General features: G+C 40.9%; 1 protein-coding gene across 2 annotated transcripts in view; it reads left to right on the top strand.

The window, feature by feature from the left end:
• LOC124787703 (phospholipid-transporting ATPase ABCA1-like) overlaps positions 1 to 23,361 on the top strand; it is a 446,510-nt gene that overhangs the window by 171,817 nt on the left and 251,332 nt on the right. For both annotated transcript variants that reach the window (XM_047254537.1, XM_047254536.1), the window contains one exon: positions 8,659 to 8,814. In XM_047254537.1, the coding sequence (XP_047110493.1) occupies positions 8,659 to 8,814 (156 nt within the window). The remainder of the gene's footprint in view (positions 1 to 8,658; positions 8,815 to 23,361) is intronic.

Genomic DNA, 23,361 nt, shown 5'->3' with positions numbered 1-23,361 from the left:
TTTTTTTCCCCCTCCTTATTTTGTTGAGGTGGAGGACACTTCCATTGTGACAATTTTGACATAGGGCCATATCCATAAACACACATTTAGTCACCTGTCACAGTGTTTAAAAGAAGCTTTGGAGTGTCTTGAAGTAATTGTTTTCATTCCCTGTAGACTTTAACTTAATGTTGCTTCTTATCATCTTGAAGCATTTGCAGCAAAAACTTCATGGCAATCCTTCTTGTGGTCAATTCTTCTCACAGAATATATTCATATGTTCCATATCTTATCATCATGGTATTGCAGAAATGCTTGTACGAGTCATAAGTCTGTGTCTGAGCCAAAGCATTGTCTTCAAAAGTTTGCTTGAGCATTTAGTGAATTTCTATGGTGGGTTTCTGAGTTTAACCATAACATTACACAGACACATGGCTTCTTCAATTCAATCACTGCAAATCATGCATGCACACAAACAAGACAATCAAAATATGCTCACCAGCAGCCAAACTGCACATCTCACAGCTATTTGCCTCACTGATTAAAGGAGGATGTATAGAGAGCCATGTAGAAGTATTTCAGTGCACGAAGAACCATTTGCATGCAAAATTTAAATTTTAGGAACTTTTGGATACAATTTCATACATGTACAAACATGATGCATATGAATGTGTTAAATGGCTGTCTTGCTGACTTGACAGCTGTGCAGGAAGTGTAACTTTTTCATTTTGTCGTCCATAGCAGAAATAAAAGTATGCAGTTGTACTTGTTATTGCCATAAGTACTGCAGTCTGCTGCAAAAAGAACCAGATTTTCATTTGCTACTAAATTGTGGTACAACAAAGAAGATCAACGGAAGTATTAAGGCGGGCTAATTAACAAACATAGAAACCTCTCCTCTTTATTCATTCACTGGACAAAATGGTAAAGTAGGTAAAGCACTGGATGTGAATTTGAAAGGAGTGGATATCAAATCTCCATCTAACCATCCAGTTTTAGGTTTATTGAATTTATATTTCATTGTGCTAAACAAATATGATAACAATTAAAGTTTTCAACCAAAACTGTGTACTGTTTCATTAGAAAATTGAAAATACAAAATAATAATTCTTGAGATAAGTTTCACTACCTTTTGAATTTATTGTTATTCATTTTCGATGTCACAAGTTTGCCTTTTATGTGAATAAATCAATCACCAGAGTTAGCATTTATTAATTCGTATGAATCAACTAATATGAGTTTTCTGTCCTGAAGAAGTTATCCTCGATTGCAAAATTTTCTTGCAAATGTCCTAATCTTGCTTGACAGTCACTTTTATGCTGCAAGGACCAACTAAAAATGATTCAGAATTGCACAGATATACATCTAAGCACAATACATTGGATGATATGGCAGAAGATTGCAAGTTATGATACTTTATCATCTTGCCTGGAGGTGAGATTCTCAGACAGAAGGGAACTGTGTACATTGAAATGAATGGTAAAAGACAATAATAATGAATTTAACAAAACTTACCAGCAACCTCTGTTTCCGTATACTGTCAAGGATTATGCATTATTAGTGTACCTGTAAATGAATACATCTGCTGGCATTGTAAAATGACCTATGACGGTAACTGCGAACTTGATGAAAAGATTTCTGTCTCCATTGGGACAATATGGGTGCAAGTGATGTCACAGTGTCTCAAACAGGCATTTGGGAAAGGATCTATACACTGACAGTTGTCACCATTGTGAGTTTTTTTCTAGGTGTCATACTAATTGAGAATGGACAAAACGATACATCGTTTTTCTTTTGAGGCCTTAGTGCAAAATCTTGTTTTTGTGAAATATGAAGCAGTCCCTGTACCTTTAGGCACACAGATGCAGTGCTTTCATTTCATCAAACTAGATGGTGAGAGCCAAATAATTCATGAAACATGGCTTTCCAACAATTATTTGGTTCTCACCATCTAACGTGATGAAACCTAGTATTTCTTTATTCTTTCCTGTTCTTTCACAAAGATTTTCTATTGCTTCCCCATTACAACTGCTTTTTGTGTTCTTCAATTTCTTTTTATCAGCATATGTCTCTGGACTGGGACTCGATTCTAAACAACTCCTTTTCATAGGCAGTGCTATTTCAGTTGTATTATTCGGCAATACTCCACAAATCATTTTATGGCTTTGATACATTGGTAGGTCTTCTTTATTTGCTCCCATTTACACATAGTCTGAAATACAATTTTAAGGGTGTACATCATTGGAAGATTAGATATGGCAAATGGTCCGACTTAGAGCCTCAGGGTTATTAGTAACAAGATATTTCTCATTTATTAGTGGAGTGCATGCTGCACTGGACATGAGAGACCATTCATTTGACAGAGAACTTTCTAGAAAAGCAAGGTGCCTTGCTTTGAGTCCTATGCTGTGCACTCTTTTTATTAATTAAGAAAATGTTCAATGCAGCCTATATTCAAATAAAGAATGGTAAAATTAATAACCTAAAAGCTATAGTGAAGTAAAACTGTCTACTATAACCTAACGGCTACCAAGTGTGTTCATCCTACGCCACATATAAAAAGCCTTGTCAGGTTTGGAAGAAATGGAGAGGAGATTATGGTATTCCATTGTTATTGAGTGGTGGTGTGATGTTTGCTTGGGAGCTATGATTCCTGGTTATTGATTTGCTGACCTAGTTATTTCTATGCACTTACCAATGTTTCCTGATCAGATTCCATTTCTCAAAGTGCTGCAGTTATTGCTGGAAGTATCCAGCTACAGCCCAATTTCCATCACCAGCAGTGTCTGTGAGGTGATGGAATACGTGTTTGATGGTCAGCTGGTTTGGTGGCTAGAGTGTCAGAATTTGCTAACAAATGTACAATGTTGATTTTTGTAAGCACTGCTCTGCAGTTGATCATCTCATCACTCTGTCAACCCTCATTATGAAAAGTTTGAGGAAATGCCAGACTATAGCCATGTCTTTTGTTTTCAAGGAGGCTTATACTTGCTTGAGGACGGGCATCCTCTATATGTACACATGTGACTTCTGAGGCTGGCTGCCCCGTTTTATTCAGGAGTTTTTAAAAGACCTGGTTTTTGAGATATGTGTGGGTTCGGCATTGTTGAACACTTGTGTTTGGGAGAACTGGTTGCCCCGGGGCTCTGTGCTGAGTGTAACCCTATTTGCCTTTGCAAGTGACCCTATCATGGACTATATACCGCCAGGTATCCCAGGGAATGAAACTGCTGATGCTGCTGCCAAAGCTGCAGTCCGGCTATCTAGGCATTTTACCTATTCTGTCCCTTCAGATGATCCCTGTGTTGCTGCATGTAGGAATATTGTGTCCTTCTGTCATGAACACTGGTCTTCTGTGTATGGAAGCACTCTTCAAAATAACACCTACCAACAGTTTGGATGACTTCCTCTCACCCCTCTCATTGTGAGGAGATACTTTTAGCTCGGCTGTATACTGGGCACTAGCAGATATGGCATGAGCTTTAGATTGTGTTTTACTTTTTATTTGTTATAGTACCAGTTGAGCAGCCTCCTTAGAGGGAAAGAGATCATTTTTAACTATCCATCTACTCGAGTTGATTAGGCTCTGAGTATTATCAACTTCAACTTCATGTGGTAATTGACCAATTCCAGTTATGAGACGCGCGCTAATTACCTTTGCTGTTTTGTGCCCTAAAACAATAGTGACGATGACGACGACAACAACAACAACAACAACAACATTGCTCAAAGTGGCCATGTAGAACAAATTCTTGTTACCTGGAACACCAGAAATACATAAGTATGGACAGTGTAAAAAACTGATAGTTTCAGATAACAGAATTGAATTGAATTTAACAGATAAGTTTCTGTCTTGTTCCATGGTGTCACTGTGATTGTCACTGCAGTTCTTTTTCCATGGCTTGCGCCATGTCTCAAAGCCAGGACACAACAACAAGGAATAAACTACCCAAACAGCAATGAGATTGCTGTAACTGTCCTTACTTGCCGGTACTCTGCCTCCATCCACTCCAGATTACTTGCACATAAGGAAAATAAACTTCTGAACAGCATACTCTAATAAACTCATTACTTAAATAAAACTTTTATGGCAGTGATCATTGTTCATAGGATTGGAAGATGACATGCAATATGTCACCTAACCAAGTGATATGATGCTATATAAGACCGTGCCAAACTGAAATCTGAAGAAAGTTCTCTAAGCATGCACAGATGGTTTCATTGGAAGAATACTCTCTGTGAATGTTTCATTTGGAGTGATTCACATGCTAACTGCTTAACATGCAGCAGATGAACATAGTTCATTTACACATGGGAGAAATTAAATATAGAACAATTGCATCACCTTAGAACTTTAGGTTTAATCTCGCATTTTGTGAGTGTATATTCATTCCGCCTGTAGAGCAGTTTCCATTTCTTCTGAACAGCCAGCTGCATAGCTCATCTACACATCTGTGTTCATTGGTGTCACAACAAGAGTGTACCAAGTTACATACCTAGGATTCTGTCTGCCTTTACAGACTGTCTTCAGTTAACTTGCTAAGATGGGTAGGGTGTGTGTGTGTGTGTGTGTGTGTGTGTGTGTGTGTGTGTGTGTGTGTGTGTGTGTGTGTGTGTGGACAGAGGAGATGGCCACAGTTTGTGAACATCTGAAAGCACATTTGGCTATTGTCAGTCACCTACAGGCTGCTGTTTTGTTGTGTAATGATGGCAGAGGATCTGGCACATCACACGGGGCACCTCAGGTGTTGCTTGTTTGACCCACGGGCTCTGCTGTCGAGTCAGCTCCTAGTGTCCCATATGCAGTAGATCCACATTCACAGCAAGGTGTGTGGTGGGTGGTAACACATTCACATTGCTTGAGGCAGAGGCCCAGTGTGGCTGTCTGGCTTCGTCCATTCACCTATGAGAGGAGATGTGGTTGCTGCTTCAGCAGAGTCCGAACAGGCACATGGGGGGGAGGGAGGGGTTTACTAGTTATCGGGAGTTCTAATATTAGGCATGTTATGGAGCCCTCTAATACAGATAGCATTCAGGGCTGGAAAGAAACCAATATACACTCAGTATGTCTGCCTCGGGGCCTCAGTGTACCACTTGTCTGCAAGTTGTGGCTCATGTCGACGTCAATGACATCTGTCGTATGGGTACTGAGGCCATCCTCAGTTCATGCAGGCAGCTGGTGGAAGTGGTGAAGGCTGCTGGCCTCGCACATGGGGTGCAAGCAGAGCACACAATTTGCAGCATTGTTTGCAGAGTTGATTGGGGTTCTTTGGTTTGGAGCCGAGTGGAGGGTCTCAACCAAAGGATTCGTTAACTTTGTGACAGTCTTGGCTGCAGATTTCTAGACCTGCATTATCAGGTGGGGATTTGTAGTGTTCCTCTTGACAGGTTAGGGGTGCACTACGCAAATGAAGCAGCTACTTGGGTAGCAGAGTGGTTGTGGAGTGCACATCATGATTTTTTAGTCTATGAGGTAATTTGAGGTACTCTGATGAACACTTGCCAGCTGATACACAGCAAAGGAAGTGAGATTGCATTCAGAGGAAAGACACTTTGATTGTCAAAATTTTACCAGTAAATTGTCAAAGTATTTGCAACAAAATTCCCAAATTTACTGCCCTCCAGAAAAGTTATTGTCTCAAATTATTCTTGGGACCGAGAGCTGTCTGAAACCCGAGGTGGAAGCCTCTCAGATGTTTAGCGAGTCATGGAATGTATATCGGAAAGACAGATTAGGGACTCTAGGAGGAGGAGTGTTCATTGCAGTTGACAAAAATATTGTCCATATTGAGGTCAAAGTTGAGAGTGTAGGTGTAGGTGAAATGAAGTTAATTGTTGGATGTTTTTACTGGTCACCTGATTTCACTGTGACAGTTGTCACAGTAAGTCTGCAGTCAGTAGCGCATAATCACCCAGATCATGCAATTCTAGTTGGAGGCGACTTTAACCTGTCAAGTATAGACTGTGATGTCTGTGGATTCAGTGCAGGGTGTACAGAAAGGCTGTCATGCAAAGTACTTTTGAACATAGTTTTCAGAAAACTATCGTGAGCAGCTATTTGGCAGCCCACCTGCTATGGAAATGTCTTAGACCTTGTAGCTACAAACAAGCCAGACCATATAAAAATGTTGGTATAGAAATGGGAATTAGTGATCATGATATCATTATAACAACTATGATTACATGTTAATAAATTAGCCAAGAGGGCTAGGAGAGTGTTTCTGCTAGAAAGAGCAGATAAGCAGTTGGTAGCATCTCACTTACAGAGAAATGGGCAGACAAATAGCATCACTTACTTTCAGTAAGATAGACAAAGAAAAATCATGGGCAAAGTAGATTGTAAGTTGTGGTCTGGAGTGTTACGTGCCTACTAAGTGCATAAAGGATGGAAAAGACTCACCAACATTTAATAATGAAATTTGGAAAATTCCATGGAAGCAGAGGTTGTTGCAGTGTCATTCAAAAGAGAACGCACTTATGACAAACAAAGGTTGGTAGAGATCAGAGTGTCTGTGAAAAGATATATGTGAGAAGCTTGCAACAACTATCACGGTCATACATTAGCAGCAGATTTGGCAGAGAGCCAAAGAAAATTCTGGTCCTATGTAACATCACTAAGGGGGTCTAAGGCTTCCATCCAGTCCTTGTTGACCAATCATGCGTGGTAGTTAAAGATAGCAAAGCTAAAGATTTTATATTTTGTGTTCAAGAAATCATTCATGTAGGAGAACTGTACAAACATACCATATTTAACCACCAGACAGACTTCTGTATGGATGGCAAGGTAATAAACATCCCTGGCACAGTTAAACAGCTGAAAGATTTGAAAGCAAGTAAGTTACCAGTCTGGATGGAATACCAATTCGGTTTTATATAGAGTACCTAGCTTGAATTTATCACGAATGTCTCACCCAGCATGAAGTCTGAAGTGACTGGAAAAAAGCGCAGGTGACTCCCATGTATAAGAAGAGCAAAAGAACGGACCCACAAAATTGCAGACCAACATCCCTCACTTTGGTTTGCTGCAGAATCCTTGAACATAATAAATTTTCTTGAGACTGAGAAGCTTGTGTCCATTAGTCAGCACCATTTTAGAAAGCATCACACATACGAAACTCTGCTTGACCTTCTGTCACATGATATAGGTGTAAAGTATGGATGAACAGTGACAGACAGATTACATATATCTGGATTTCTGGAAAGCATTTGACACGGTGCCCCACTGCAGGCTGTTAATGAATATACCAGCACATGGAATAGCTTCACAGATATGTGAGTGGCATGAAGACTTTTTAAGTAATAGACCCCAGTATGTTGTCCTTGGCAGCAAATGTTCATCAGAGATGAGGCTATGGACAGGAGTGCCCCAGGGAAGTGTGACAGGATGACTGTTGTTATCTAAATACATAAATGATCTGTTGGTCAGGGTGGGCAGTAATCTGCTGCTGTTTGCTGATGATGGTTTGGTGGACAGTAATGTGTCAAAGTTGAATGACAGTAGGAAGATAAGAGATGACTTAGAAAGAATTTGTAGTTGGTGTGATGAATGGCACCAATCTCTAAATGTAGAAAAATGTAAGTTAATGCATTTGAGTAGAAAAAACAAACCTGTAATGTTTGGATACTACATTAGTAGTGTCCTGCTTGACACAGTCATGTCATTTGGATATCTGGATGTAACGTTGCAAAGCAATATGAAAAGGAACAAGCATGTGAAGACTGTTGTAAGTCAACTTTGGTTGATTTGGATAACGTGAGGAAAGTGTGGTTCATCTGTAAAGGAGATCGCATATAAGATGCTGGCGTGACCTATTCTTGAGTACTGCTTGAGTGTTTGGGACCCGTACTTGATTGGATTAAAGGGAGACATTGAAGCAGTTCAGAGGCGGGCTGCTAGATTTCGAACGGGCAGGTTCGAACAACACTTACGTGATACAGAGATGCTTCGTGAACTCAAATGGGAATTCTTGGGGGAAAGGTGGTGATCTTTTTGAGGAACATGACAGAAAATTTAGAGAACCGGTTTTTGAAGCTGACTGCCGAGTCAATGTACATTGCCTGTAAGGATCATGAAGATAAGATACAAGAAATTAGGTATTATACAGAGACACATAGACAATTGTTTTTCTTTCCCTCTACTTGCAAGTGGAGCAGGAAAGGAAATGACTGGTAGTGGTTCAGGGTACCCTCTGCCAAGTGCCATATGGTGGCTTGCAGAGCATTTGTGTAGGTGTAGATGTAGATGCTACTGCATGGCTGCCACCTTAAATTTATGTTAATTAGCAGTAGCTGTAACTTTTTGTGTTAAACAGTCAGCAGATTTTTAGACATTCAGGTCATTTCATGCTTGTGAACATGTCTTATTACCAAAACAGGGCATGTGACTATAATTAAACATAAAATGAACTTTTCTGCTTATTTCCACCCAGACTGCTTAATGGTCATTTCTGATTTCTTTTAATCCACTGGAAAAAAAGAAAATGTTCAATGCCAAGTTATCTTATTGCTCATTTGTTAGTACTTGCTGCTTGTTAAAGACTGAACGTAAACACCAGTTTAATTCAGACATGTGCATTTTAAAACTTTTCCTCTATTTGAAAATTGGGATAAGGTTAAAAAAAATCATTGCATTTTTGTTGTGTTATTGTTAATATCAGTTTACATTTTTTATTTTTTCAGCTAAAAGGATTGTCAAAAAAAACAGCAAAATATCAGACAGAAGATATTTTGAACAAATTAGATCTTGTCAAGAAAAAGCATTGTTTACCATCACAGTTGTCAGGAGGGATGAAACGAAAGTTGTCACTTGGTGTTGCTCTGTCAGGTGATGCAAAGGTGAGTCCTGAGTATATTAATTTTGCATTGTACCTCACTGGAGATGGAGTTCAAAATAAGATAACATATGGAAACCCTTTCAATTTATTTACATAAAATACTTACCAAGCAGTGGCAGAACACACACACAAGAGGAGGAGGTTATAATAGGGCAAGCTCTTGGAGCCAGTGGCACCTCATTCAGCCAGAGGAGTTGAAGGGGAAGGAAGAGGGGTGGAGGAGGCAGACAGGACTTTAAGCATCATGAAACATGGATACATTACTGTTCTCCTGAGACCAAACAACAATCTAAACAATGGGTTACCAAGGGAGAATCTGCACCAAAAAAGGTGAAGACCATTCCTTTGGCCAGAAAGGTTATGGCGACTGTCTTTTGGGATTCGCAAGGGATAATCCTCATCGACTATCTGGAAAATAGTAAAAATATTACAGGTGCTTATTAATCATAGATATTGGACTGTTTCAAAACTGAGCTGCAAGAAAATGCTGGTGATTGGGGGGGAAAAAAAAAGAAAAAAAAAAAAAAAAAAAAAGGTTCTTTTGCATCACAACAATGCACCAGCACACACCTCAGCAGTTGTGGTCACAAAATTAATGGAAATAGGATTCCATCTCATTTCACATTCCCCCTATTGTCCAGACTTGGCTCCCTCGGACTACTATCTGTTCCCCAATTTGAAGAAATGGCTGGCAGGACAAAGATTTCATTCAAACGAGGTGGTGATTGCTGCAACTAATAGCTATTTTGCAGACTTGGACAATTCCTATTATTCGGAAGAGATCAACAAATTGGAACAGCATTGGATGAAGTGTATAAGTCTAAAAGGAGACTATGTCAAAAAATAAAAAAGGTTTACCCCAAACACGTAAGTAATTTTTATTTTTGCACGGACTTTTCAAACGCCCCTCGTATACCATGTTTCACACCTATTGTGCCTTAGCTCCTTGAAATTATTCTACAATATTTAGATGTTCATTCTCTTTCAACAGCTAACAAATACTGTTCAAAGGGACAAGGTTGGACACCTTAGAATCTTTCATGTGGTGCACAAAGAAATTTTATAATGAGCATCACTAGGATCAGACAAGAAGCCTGCCAGTGGTGAAAACTTGAGTCAAATTCAGATGGAGACCTTTTTTATACTTCATAAACTCTTTTACTTATGACTGTGGGAAGTCCTGGTACATGAATTCTTTCTCAAGCTAGAATGTGCTCGTGCTCTCTCTCTCTCTCTCTCTCTCTCTCTCTCTCTCTCTCTCTCTCTCTCCATGTTAACTAGGTGCCCAAAATTCTTGGGCAACAAAGTCACTTTTTTGGTCTCGGGTTTATTTTCATATCAAAAACAAACTTGTATTTACGCTGAAGTATCAAATAAACTGGTATCGGCATGCATATTCAAATACAGAGATGTGTAAAAAGGTAGAATATGGCACTGCAGTCGACAATGCCTATATAAGACAGCAAGTGTGTGGCACAGTTGTTAGATCAGTTACTGCTGCTGCAATGGCGGGCTATCAAGATTTAAGTGAGTTTGAATGTGATGTAATAGTCAGTGCACGAGCGAAGGGACATGGCATCTCTGAGGTAGTAATGAAGTGGGAATTTTCCCTTATGACCTTCTCACGACTGTACTGTGAATTTCAGGACTCTGGTAAAATATCAAATCTCTGGCATCGCTACGGCCGGAAAGAGATTCTGCAAGAGCAGGACCAATGACGACTGAAAAGAATCTTCAAAGTGACCGAAGTGTAGCCCATCTGCAAATAGCTGCATATTTCAGTGCTGGGCCATCGAGTTTCAGCACGTGAACCGTTCAACAAAAAATCATTGATATGGGCTTTTGGAGCTGAAGTTCTGCTTATGAGTTCTTGATAACTGCATTACACAAAGCTTTATGCCTCGCCTGGGCCCGTCGACACCAGCATTGAATTGTTGATGACATGTTGCCTGGTCGGATGAGTCTTGTTTCAGATTGTATGGAGTGGATGGATGTGTACGGGTATGGAGAATCCATGGACCCTACATGTCAGCTGGGGATTGTTCAAGCTGGTGGAGGTTATGTAATGATGTGAGGTGTGTGCAGTTGGAATGATGTGGGACCACTGATAAGTCTAGAAATGACTCTGACAGGTAACACGTACATAAGCATCCTGTCTGATCACCTGCATCCATTCATGTCCATTGTGCATTCCGACAGACGTAGGCAGTTCCAGCAGGACAATGCCACACCCCACACATCCAGAATTGCTACAGAGTGGCTCCAGGAACGCTCTTCTGAGGTTAAACACTTCCTCTGGCCACCAAACTCTCCAGACATGAACATTATTGAGCATATCTGGGATTCCTTGCAGTTCAGAAGAAATCTCCACCCCTTCGTACTATTACGGATTTATGGGCAGCTCTGCAGGATTCACTGTGTTGCCCTGCAGCTCTACTGCAGACATTAGTCGAATCTGTGCCACATCGTGTTGCGGCACTTCTGCGTGCTCGCGGGGTCCCTGCACGATATTAAGCAGGTGTACCAGTATTATTGGCACTTCAGTGTAAAAGGATATAAGCATTTCTATGTCAAACGTTATCATGGAAAGATATTTCTTGTATTTTGGCGAATGGTAGCACTATTATTTCGGCATGTTAATTATTCTGTGAAGATTATAACTTATTGTAGATCCAAATTCTATAACTTGTTTTAGAAAACCAGTCAACTTTTAATCGTAACCTTCAAAATTACTGTTTTAAACAATGAGTGTATTTGTATTTTGATTATTGTAGGGTATGTAAGGACAGGTGGCAGCAGATCTAGCGTGGGGAGTATTGTCTCAGGTTTTGTAGGGTCAGCATTATGTCATCTGTGTGGTGTGAATAAACAAGTAACTAATTGCATTTTTGTTTTGACCACATCATTTAGTCAATTTGCTTAACTTGATGAGTCTGTCATGACACATGGAGAGCCCAAGTTTTCTTGCAGTTGAAAATTATTTCAGCAAAGAGATACACAACTCAGATTATGAATTTTCAGAAACACCAAGTTAGGCATCTAGTTTCGATAGCCATGAAAGATGGTTAAGTTATAATTTGATTGGAGTTGCTATTATAAGATAGATATGTTATAGCAGCCACCATGGCATGTGAGTATAGAAAGATATATGTTCTATTGGCAGCTTCGAGCAACTTGCGTAATGGCTGCCCCTCATGAGCAAGTAAGATTAATTGTATTTGGGTTGGCAATTGCAGTTGCCAAATGTGTAACAGCAGAGCATCGAAAGTGATACTGGGATCAATCATTCCGTTCAAAAGTCTCCAGAATTCTGATGGTGTCTTGTCACCACACCTCTCATGGTACAGAGTTAGTGTTAGTCCTTGATCTACAAGCTGTGTGAAATGCAAAATAGTGCCATCTTGCAAGTGTTGCAGGTGTCGTCCATAATACACCACCCCCCACCCCCCAGAAAAGAAAAAAAAAAACCATATGTAGTACATGAAATGATCACATAATGTCATTGTATAGTAAAAAATCTATACTCACCAGGTGGTGGCAGAACACACACATAAAAGAAGGTTGTAACCAGGCAAGATTTTGGAGCCTGTGACTCCGTTTTCAGGCAGAAGGACTGAAGGGAAGGAAGAGGGGTGAAGGAAAAGGACTGGAGTGATTTAGGAAAATGGGTAGCTTTTTGGAAAAATCGTCCAGAAGAGCACGTCAGGGGAGACTTACTGGCCGGAATGAGAAGGAAATACAATGTTGGGGCTTGCACTGGGCAAAATTTGAAAACTTGAAAGCTTGAAGGTGGGACACAAGGTTATATGCAAGATAGAGATTATTGCTAAAACATCATGTACTAGTTAATAAGAGTGAAAAGCCAAGTGCTGCATGTAACAGGGGTAGGAGGGGGGCAGCAAAAAATACAGGTAAGAAAATGAAAGATGTAGAAAACTCAGAGTGAATACAGGAGTAGTTAGTGCAAAAAAAATTTAAGACAGAAGAAAATAATGTAAGTTACGGCCAGGACATGTAGTGCTAGTTCCCACCTGTGGAGTTGTGAGCAACTGTTGCCTGGGGAAAGAATCCAGATGGCGTGCATGGTGAAACAGGCACCGAGGTAATGATTATCATGTTATAGAACATGCTTTCCAACAGGATATTGTGTGTTGCCAGTATACACTCCCTGCCTACACCCATTGGAAATGCCGTGTGCCTAGGGCCTCCGGTCGGGTAGACCATTCGCCTGCTGCAAGTCGTTAGAGTTGATGCCACTTCGGTGACTTGCGTGTCGATGGGGATGAAATGATGATAAGGACAACACAATGCCGAGTCCCTGAGCGGAGAAAATCTCCAACCCAGCCGGGAATCGAACCTGGGCTGTTAGGCATGACATTCCATTGCACTGACCACTCAGCTACCATGGGAGGACGAGTATGCCCATTCATCCTTACTGATAATTTGGTGGTAGTCATGCCAATGTAAAAGGCAAACAGTGTTTATATAACCGCTGGTATGTGTCGTGTCGTTCTCACAGGTGGCTCTCCCTGTGTTTCACCAGTTGCAGGGCCGGTAAGGAGGTGGTAGGAGGGTGCATAGGGCAAGTCTTGCAGTGGGACAGTCACTGGGGGGAGGAGCTGCAGGGTAGGGAGATGGGTGCAGAAGGAGCATAGGGTCTGAGAAGAATGTTGCGGAGATTGGAATGGCGATGAAAAGCTATGTTTTATCCTGGTCTGGAACATATTAGTCAGCCACCTTGACAAGGCCATGACTTCCTAAAATCGTGCCCTGAAATGAGATACATTCTGTTAGGAGTTCTGCCTGCCACACCTAGAATAGCTTTTTTTTGCCCACCCAATCTCCTCAACATTATTGTCAGACCCTATGCTCATTCTGCATCCGTATCCCTAACCCATGGCTCCTACCCCAGTGACTGACTGTCCCCACTGGCAAGACTTGCCTTAAACACCCTCATACCACCACCTATACCAGCCCTGTAACAGACAAACATATACTATCAAAGGGAGAGCCACCTGTGAAATGACACATCATATACCAGCTGTTATGTAAACACTGTTCGGCCTTTCACATCAGCATGACTACCACCAAATTATCAGTTAGGATGAATGGGCAGAGGCAGAGGGTGTATATTGGCAACACACAATATCCTGTTGGAGAACATGCTATACAACATGACAGTCATGGTCTCTGTGCCCGTTTCACCATGCGTCATTTGGATTCTTCCCCCAGACACAAGTTTCTCACAACTCCACATGTGGGAACTGGCACTACAACATGTCTTTGTTTCACAGCACACACCTGGCCATAATGTAAGTTAATTTCTCCTGTCTTCACAGTAACTAATCCTTTCTTTAGTCTGTTTTACTTTTCTACATCTTTCATTTTCTTACCTGTTTATTTTTTGCTGTCCCCTTCCCACCTCTGTTATTTACAATGCACTTAGTGTTTTACTCTTATTAACTCATACACAGTGTTTTAGCAGTAATCTCTGTCTTGCATATTACCTTGTCTTCCAATTTTACGCTATCAGGTTTTCAAATCTTGTCCAGTGCAGTTCCGAACAATGTCTTTCCATCTCATTCCATCCTTATGTCTTCCCTGACCTGTGATTCTGGGTGACTTTTCTGAAATCCACCCCTTTTCCGTAGACCTCTCTAGTCCTTTCACCCTCTTTTTTTTCCCCCCATTCAACCTTTTGCCTGAAGAAGGAGCCACTAGCTCCGAAAGCTTGCCTAATTATAACCTTCTTTTATGTGTGTGTCCTGCCACTGCTTGGCGAGTAGATTTCTTATCTGTCCAGTTACATTATATTGTAAAAAATTGATTGTTTTTGTTGTTATATGAAATGATTACATTTACATATCAATAGCACAAGCAGTTCTGAGGTACTAGGTATCGACCCATGCCAAAACACCCATATTAGTACATGGTGTAACCTCAGTGAACAGTAATGGAGGTGCAGACTCGGGCATCCAATTGATTGTACAGGTGGTAAACACTTTTGTGGGATAAGTTATGCCATGCCTGCTCAACCTATTCATGTAGTTCTGTAAAAGTTGTTGGTTGACGAGTTGTATGAGTCACTTCTCGTCCCTTCATACCTCACATGTGCTCAGTTGTAGACAAGTCTGGAGATTGTGCTGACCAGGGAAGTTGAGCATGTCTTGCAGAGCACGTTGAGTTTCAAGTGCAGTCTGTGGGTGAGCATTATCCTGTTGGAACAATACATCACCTTTCTGTTGCAACAATGGCAAAAGAATGGATCTGACAACATTTTGGATGTACCGAGCACTGGTTAGCGTCACCTCCAGAAACACCATAGGTGCACGATAGTTATAGCTTATCGCACCCCAGACCATAAGGACGAATGCACTCTAAGAGACAGCACTCATCAGGTCTACATTATATGTGCAAACGATCATCACTTGTGTGTAGACAGAAACTGCTTTCAGTGCTGAGACCAAGATGCATCATTCCATCTTCTCCAAGCAATCTTCTGACAGCAAGAGTTGTGCCAACTTGTGTGGAAATTCTCTGAAAGGACCATCGCGGCACTCAGAAGGCCACAATTTGTCCCCTTTCAAACTCTGTCAGTTGGCAGTGGGAAGCACAAGTGTGTGTCTGTGACATGGTTGCTTGCTTGATTCACATGTTTGCATCATTCTGAGCCTAATGGCTGTGAGCATTCTCAGTTAGAGTAGACACAGATGGCATCTGGTAGCTATGCCACTATGCCGTCTGTTGACGGATGGTGTAGAAACCACTCAGTACATTTACTAACCCCCAGGTGATGTATGCCATCATCGGGTAAAAAATCGTTGTCATCTTTCTAGGTGTACTACTTTTTTCCCGTCAGAGTATAATATCTGACACCATTGATGTAGCACATTCATTGAGATTAATGATCACTAAGATCAACTGTTCAAAAATGTCACCATGCAAACCAAATTTCTAGTTGATTGGGTGCAAATGGCAGGGCCAAAATTTACAAATGCGATGTGGGAGGACCACGAGAGCTGAAGAGTGGATGATCTATTGCTCTCATAAGTAGTACTCCTGCGGGTGAAAGGACCAGGAGCATGTTTACATTGCGTTTGATGGCACTCAAGTCTGTTGTATAGCTACACGAAGCACTGTTCTGTGATTGCATCTCAGTGTTCAGTGTTGCAACTGACGTGGTTGAAACCGTAATTTTCAAAGGTGGATCGCTACGTGCTGCAGAATGTGATGGTTGCAGCACAGGAGACGGGTACTGCAGAATCTTGACCTTGCTCTTAATGTCCTGGATGATGCCATCAATAGTGTGCAAGAGGTTATGTGCAATAGTAATGACTGTACATATCCACATGCATCGCAGCAGATAACCTATCCTTGGGAGCACAGTTTCTTCCTTTGGGTCACCAGTTATGTAAGGACACTATGTTCTACATATAAAACACTTACACTGAATTATGGTGTAATAGATTCCGCTTTATTGAACACAGATATGAATAACAGATGGCACATTGGCAAACAATGCAGAACAGGCAGGAATAAAGAACATGAGAGATAAAAAATATGCTGCACTTGTGTGGTACAGCCCTGACACTGGTTACGATCGCTTTTCGCTTGCTGTGTTATGAGATAAGGCAAACCTACATTTGCATTTGTAGACTTAGAGAAAGCTTTAAACAATGTTGACTGGAATACTCTCTTTCAAATTCTGAAGGTGGCAGGGGTAAAATACAGGGAGCAAAAGGCTATTTACAATTTGTACAGAAACCAGATGGCAGTTATAAGAGTCGAGGGACATGAAAGGGAAGCAGCGGTTGGGAAGAGAGTGAGACAGGGCTGTAGCCTCTCCCCGATGTTATTCAATCTGTATATCGAGCAAGCAGTAAAGGAAACAAAAGAAAGATTTGGAGTAGGTATTAAAATCCATGGAGAAGAAATAAAAACGTTGAGGTTCACCGATGACATTGTAATTCTGTCACAGACTGCAAAGGACTTGGAAGAGCAGTTGAACGGAATGGACAGTGTCTTGAAAGGAGGATATAAGATGAACATCAACAAAAGCAAAACGAGGATAATGGAATCTAGTCGAATTAAGTCAGGTGATGCTGAGGAATTAGATTAGGAAATGAGACACTTAAAGTAGTACATGAGTTTTGCTATTTGGGGTGCAAAATAACTGATGATGGTTGAAATAGAGAGGATATAAAATGTAGGCTGGCTACGGCAAGGAAAGCTTTTTTGAAGAAGAGAAATTTGTTAACAATGAGTATAGATTTAAGTGTCAGGAAGTCGTTTCTGAAAGTATTTGTATGGAGTGTGGCCATGTATGGAAGTGAAACGTGAACAATAAATAGTTTTGTCAAGACGAGAATAGAAGTTTCTAAAGTTGGTATTACAGAAGGACGCTGAAGATTAGATGGGTAGATCACATACCTAATGAGGAGGTACTGAATAGAATTAGGAAGAAAATAAATTTGTAGCACACCTTGACTAGAAGAAGGGATCAGTTGGTAGGACATGTGCTGAGGCATCAAGGAATCACCAATTTAGTATTGGAGGGCAGTGTGGAGGGTAAAAATCATAGAGGGAGACCAAGAGATGAATACACTAACCAGATTCAGAAGGATGTAGGTTGCAGTAGGTACTGGGAGATGAAGCTTGCACAGGATAGAGTAGCATGGAGAGCTGCACCAAACCAGTCTCTGGACTGAAGACTACAACAACAACAACAACAACAACAACATGATGTCATTGGATAGACCATAAGCACGCACTTTTTGGAGCAAGCGACAGTGTGGAACTGATTCGAATGCCTTTCGAAAGTCGAGAAATATGGCATCAACCTGGGAGCCGGTATCTAGAGCATGTTGTGTATCATGCACAAAGAGGGCCAGCTGTGTCTCACATGACCACTGTTTCCTGTAACCATGCTGGTTTCTGTAGATGAGCTTCTCAGAGTCTAGAAAAGTCAACGTCTGAGTACAAAATATGTTCCACGATTCTACAACAAATCTATGTCAGTGAAATTGGCTGGTTATTATGTGCATCCAAATTTCTACCCTTTTCATAGATTGCTATGACCTGGGCCTTCTTCCAATCCCGTGGAACTTTCTGCTGTTCTAATGATCTCTGATAGATGATGGATAAGAATGGTGCTATATTTGTAGCACAGTCAACATATAATCTTATGGGGATACCGTCTTGGCCAGATGCCTTCCTGGTGTCTAATGATCTTAACTGTTTTACGATCCCTGATACACTAAACACTATGTCAGCCATCCATGCGTTTGTTTGATAATTGAGAGGGGGAATGGTGCTGCAGTCCTCTACTGTAAATGAGTTTTTGAAAGCTAGGTTTAGAATTTTGGCCTTCTGTTTATCATCATCTGTTACATTACCCGTACTGTCAGCATGAGAAGGTATTGAATTATTTGTAGCGTTCATAGGTTTTACGTACGACCAAAATTTTTTGGGGTTATTTTTAGAATTTGCGGCTAAAATATTGCTTTCAAATACGTTAAAAGAATCTCTCATTGGCCTTTTGACAGCTGCTTTAATTTAGCATAATTTCTGTTTGTCAGTGGGGCAGTGACTACATTTGAAATGACTGTGCAAAATACTCTGCTTTCTCAGCAACTTCCTATGCTTTCTCAGCAACTTCCGAAAATGTTTGGTGTACCAAGGCGGATCCTTTCCCTCCCCTATATTTTTGCTAGGAACATACTTCTCTTGCATGTGGTGGACAATACCTTTAAATTCCAACCAAAGATGCTCAGAATCTTTGTGTCCCATGGTGAATGCTTGGAGCTGTCTATGAAGATATTCATTAATGACACTTTTATTTGCTTTCACAAACAAGAAAACTCTACGCTGTTTCTTTGGTTTTCTTTTTGCAACTTCCACTGACATAGAAGCCACAATGACATTATAGTCGTAAGTACCTTCTTCTAGATTAACTTTCTCAAAAAGATCAGGTCTGCTCATAGCCAAGATATCTAATATGTTCCCATCTCGAGTTGGTTATCCAGCCAATTGATCAAGGTTGTATGTTGAGAGCACTCCTAGAATAACTTCACACGAAGTCTTTGCTTCTGCCTCCTGCGATAAATGTGGAATTTTCCCAGTCAATGGCTGCCAGATTAGTCTCCACCTATAACTAATGGATAATTTGGATGTTTATTTCCTATGTACTCAAGACTTTCCCAGAAACATTCTGCAACATTTGTTGCAGATGCTGTTGGTCTATAATAACATCCTAATACAATGGTCACTCCTTGTCTGATTGACAGCTTTATCCAGACTACTTCACAGTTCGACCCAGTATCGATCTCAACTGCGTTTAAACAGCTTTTAACTGCAATGAACACACCACATCCCATAGCATCAGTCCTATCCTTCCTAAACATTGGCCAATCCAAGTTCAAAATTTCACTGCTATTTATGTCTGGTTTCAACCAGCTTTCAGTACCTAATACAATATTGGCATTGATACTGTTTTATTTCGGACAGTAACTTAGGAATCTTACTACAGACACTTCGACAGTTTACTAACATGAGAGTTAGCATATTTAAATCCTCTGGAATGACCTGTTTAGGTGAACTAACAATTTTTACAGTTGGCACACCCACATCAGGGTCATGAACTGGTAATTTTTCAGTTCAACAGTTTATTTCTCAAGGGGAGGAACCTAATCTAAAAATAAACCACATGCACACCACAAGTACTGTGCTACCCATGTAGCAGCTTCCTGTGTGTAGTGCACGCCTCATCTTTCGAGGGGCATCCTACAACCTTCCACCCCATAGCGTAGGTCAAGGAATCTACAACCATTTTTGTCACAGAGTCAACATAGCTTCTGGTTTAGATTCTCCACTCGACTCCAAACAAGAGAACCCCAGTCCACCCTGGGTACAATGCTGCAGATCGTCAGCTTGGCTTCCACTCCTCGCGAGATGGAGGTCACTTTCACCAATTTAGCCAGCTGTCGAGAGGACCCAAGCATTTCCTCAGAACCCCGATGACAGGTGTCGTCGTTGCCAACATGTGCAACAATCTGCAGCTGGCTGCACCCCACACGGTTGATAGCCGCGGGAGGAGCCTCTTCCACATCCCGAAGAAGGCTACCAACTGAACATTGGACTTCTTCCACCAAGTGAACATTGGACTTCTTCCCCGCCCTAGCTGCTATGTTCCTGAGGGGCTCCGTGACCTGCCCAACATTGGAGCTCCCAATAACTAACAAACCCCTACCCCCACATGACTGTCCGGGCCTTGCTGAAGGAGCATTCACTATCCTCCTGGCTGAAGGCGCATTCTGATCGGACTCTGCCTCCTCCCCCCCCCCCCCCTCCCCCCCCTCCAGCATCAGATAGCACACTGAATCTATTAGCAAAGTGCATGGGACTTGGCAGGAGCCTGCATCCCCCATGCAGCCTTCGCCTTGAGGCTAGAGACCTCGACACAGTCCACCACCCCCACTGAGGTGAGAGTAGGCCGGCCGGCTCAGTTGCACCTGAGGTCGGCTCAGTGGCTGAGAGCTGTGACATCTCCCCCCCCCTGCACATCTAGTACAGCAGAGGCTGCCCCAGGCACCCCATCCCCACCGCACTTCAAGATGGCACTCTTGAGCTTGTTGACTGTGGCCAACAAAGCTTCCAGCTGCATTTGGACTGTGGCCAACTACTCCTGCATCCACACACAACAGACACAGTCCCTATCCACCTAGCTAATAACTGATTTACTATAAGAAACTTAAGGAAACCTACTGCTCTACTGCCACACAAGGTTAACACCTACACTCTAATTGGCAGAAAGGACACTCAACAATGAAAAACAATAAAAGTGTATGGTAGAAGCTAGATCTGGTGCTTACTTTCCTACTAGAGGCCATCTAGTGAATACTAAAGAATAAGGCAGTGACCTACAGTAAACTGCGAGGGGCTATCTAGTGAATATTATTAACAAATTAAACAGTAACCTATGGTAAGCTACAACTACTGATTATACTTCAAATTTATAATGGAATCAAGCGTTTATGTACACACAAAAATGACCTAATAAAACTATAAAAACTGCTACCTTAAATGTACACAGTCTAAATGACACAAATAAACATAAATACTGAGTATTGTATACTGACATATGCAGGTACAAAACAAAAACTTTAGCTAACAATAAGAGTTCAGAATGTAAAACACAAATACGAACTCTACTTTATAGAAACCAATGGGCTTGCAGTACACAATCACTGAAGCACACACCAAGCTAAGGAATTTAAGCAGATCGTGAGGTGAGTTTTAGCGTTCTGCTAACTAAACTGTATGTAAGAACGGCTCAGAAGTTGTGTTGTAACACTGATTTACTCAGATATTTTAGTGTAACACTAATTTACCACGTATTTTACATTTGCTTAACTGTTAACGGTCACAGGTTGTGCTAGTCAAACATTTACAAGTGAGGTTAGAATTCACTGTCAGTATCACTTTCCCTAATGAAACGTATAAGAACTGCTACCTCCAATGTATCGAGTCTAAATGACACTTATAAACGTAAATACTGAGTACTGTGCACTGACTTAATTGATAATTCAGTGTATTTAATGTCAGTTAAGAATGTAAACAAACATTTACCTACACACGAAACTGTCCTAAACAGAAACTTCGTTCATATTATTCAGATGCAAATAAAAACTGAAACCTTCAGTTTATCACATCTATCTGACACTAATGCACGTAAATTCTATAGAATATACAGCAAAAAACAATTAGTTACTTCCCTTTCATGCCCCTCGACTCTTATCTCTGCCATCTGGTTTCTGTACAAATTGTAAATAGCCTTTTGCTCCCTGTATTTTACCCCTGCCACCTTCAGAATTTGAAAGAGAGTATTCCAGTCAACATTGTCAAAAGCTTTCTCTAAGTCTACAAATGCAAATGTAGGTTTGCCTTTCCTTAATCTATTTTCTAAGATAAGTTGTAGGGTCAGTATTGCCTCACGTGTTCCAACATTTCTACGGAATCCAAACTGTTCTTCCCCGAGGTTGGCTTCTACCAGTTTTTCAATTCTTCTGTAAAGAATTCATGTTAGTATTTTGCAGCCCTGGCTTATTAAACTGATAGTTCGGTAATTTTCACACTTGTCAACACCTGCTTTCTTTGGGAGTGGTATTATTACATACAGTCTGAGGGTATTTCACCTCTCTCAAACATCTTGCTCATCAGATGGTAGAGTTTTGTCAGGGCTGGCTCTCCCAAGGCTATTAGTAGTTCTAATGGAATGTTGTCTACTCCCATGGCCTTGTTTCGGCTTAGGTCTTTCAGTGCTCTGTCAAACTCTTCACGCAGTGTCATATCTCCCATTTCATCTTCATCTACATCCTCTTCAATCTCCATAATATTGTCCTCAGGTACATCACCCTTGTACACACTCTCTATATACTTCTTCCACCTTTCTGCTTTCTCTTCTTTGCTTAGAACTGGATTTCCATCTGAGCTCTTGATATTCATACAAGTGGTTCTCTTTTCTCCAAAAGTCTCTTTAATTTTCCTGTAGGCAGTATCTATCTTATCCCTAGTGAGATACGTTTCTCCTCTAGCCATCCCTGCTTAGCCATTTTGCACTTCCTGTCATCTCATTTTTGAGACGTTTCTTTTCCTTTTTTCACCTGCTTCATTTACTGCATTTCTATATTTTCTCCTTTCATCAATTAAATTCAATATCTCTTCCGTTACCCAAGGATTTCTACTAGCCCTCACCTTTTTACCTACTTGATCCTCTGCTGCCTTCACTATTTCATCCCTCATAGCTACCCATTCTTCTTCTGGTGTATTTCTTTCCCCTATTCCTGTCAATCATTCCCTGATGTTCTCCCTGAAACTCTCTACAACCTCTGGTTCTGTCAGTTTATCCTGGTCCTATCTCCTTAAATTCCCACCTTTTTGCAGTTTCTTCAGTTTTAATCTACAGTTCATAACCAATAGATTATGGTCAGGGTTCACACCTGCCCCTGGAAATGCCTTACAATTTAAAACCTGGTTCCTAAATCTCTGTCTTACCATTATATAATCTATCTGATACCTTTTAGTATCTCCAGGCCTCTTCCATGTATACAACCATCTTTTATGATTTTTGAACCAAGTGTTAGCTATGATTAAGTTGTGCTCTGTGCAAAATTCTACCAGGCGGCTTCCTCTTTCATTTCTTACCACCATTCCATATTCACCTACTATGTTTCCTTCTCTCCCTTTTCCTATACTCGAATTCCAGTCACCCATGACTATTAAATTTTCATCTCCCTTCACTATCTGAATAATTTCTTTTATCTCATCATACATTTCCTCAATCTCTTCCTCATCTGTGTAGCTAGTCAGCATATAAACTTATACTACTGTGGTAGGCATGGGCTTCATGTCTATCTTGACCACAATAATGTGTTCACTATGCTGTTTGTAGTTGCTTAGCGCTGTCTTATTTTTTTATTCATTATTATACCTACTCCTGCGTTACATCTATTTGATTTTGTATTTGTAACCCTGTATTCACCTGACCAAA

Source organism: Schistocerca piceifrons, chromosome 3 (assembly GCF_021461385.2).
Source record: "Schistocerca piceifrons isolate TAMUIC-IGC-003096 chromosome 3, iqSchPice1.1, whole genome shotgun sequence".
NCBI lineage: Eukaryota > Metazoa > Arthropoda > Insecta > Orthoptera > Acrididae > Schistocerca > Schistocerca piceifrons.
This window is presented reverse-complemented; position numbering and strand designations above follow the sequence as displayed.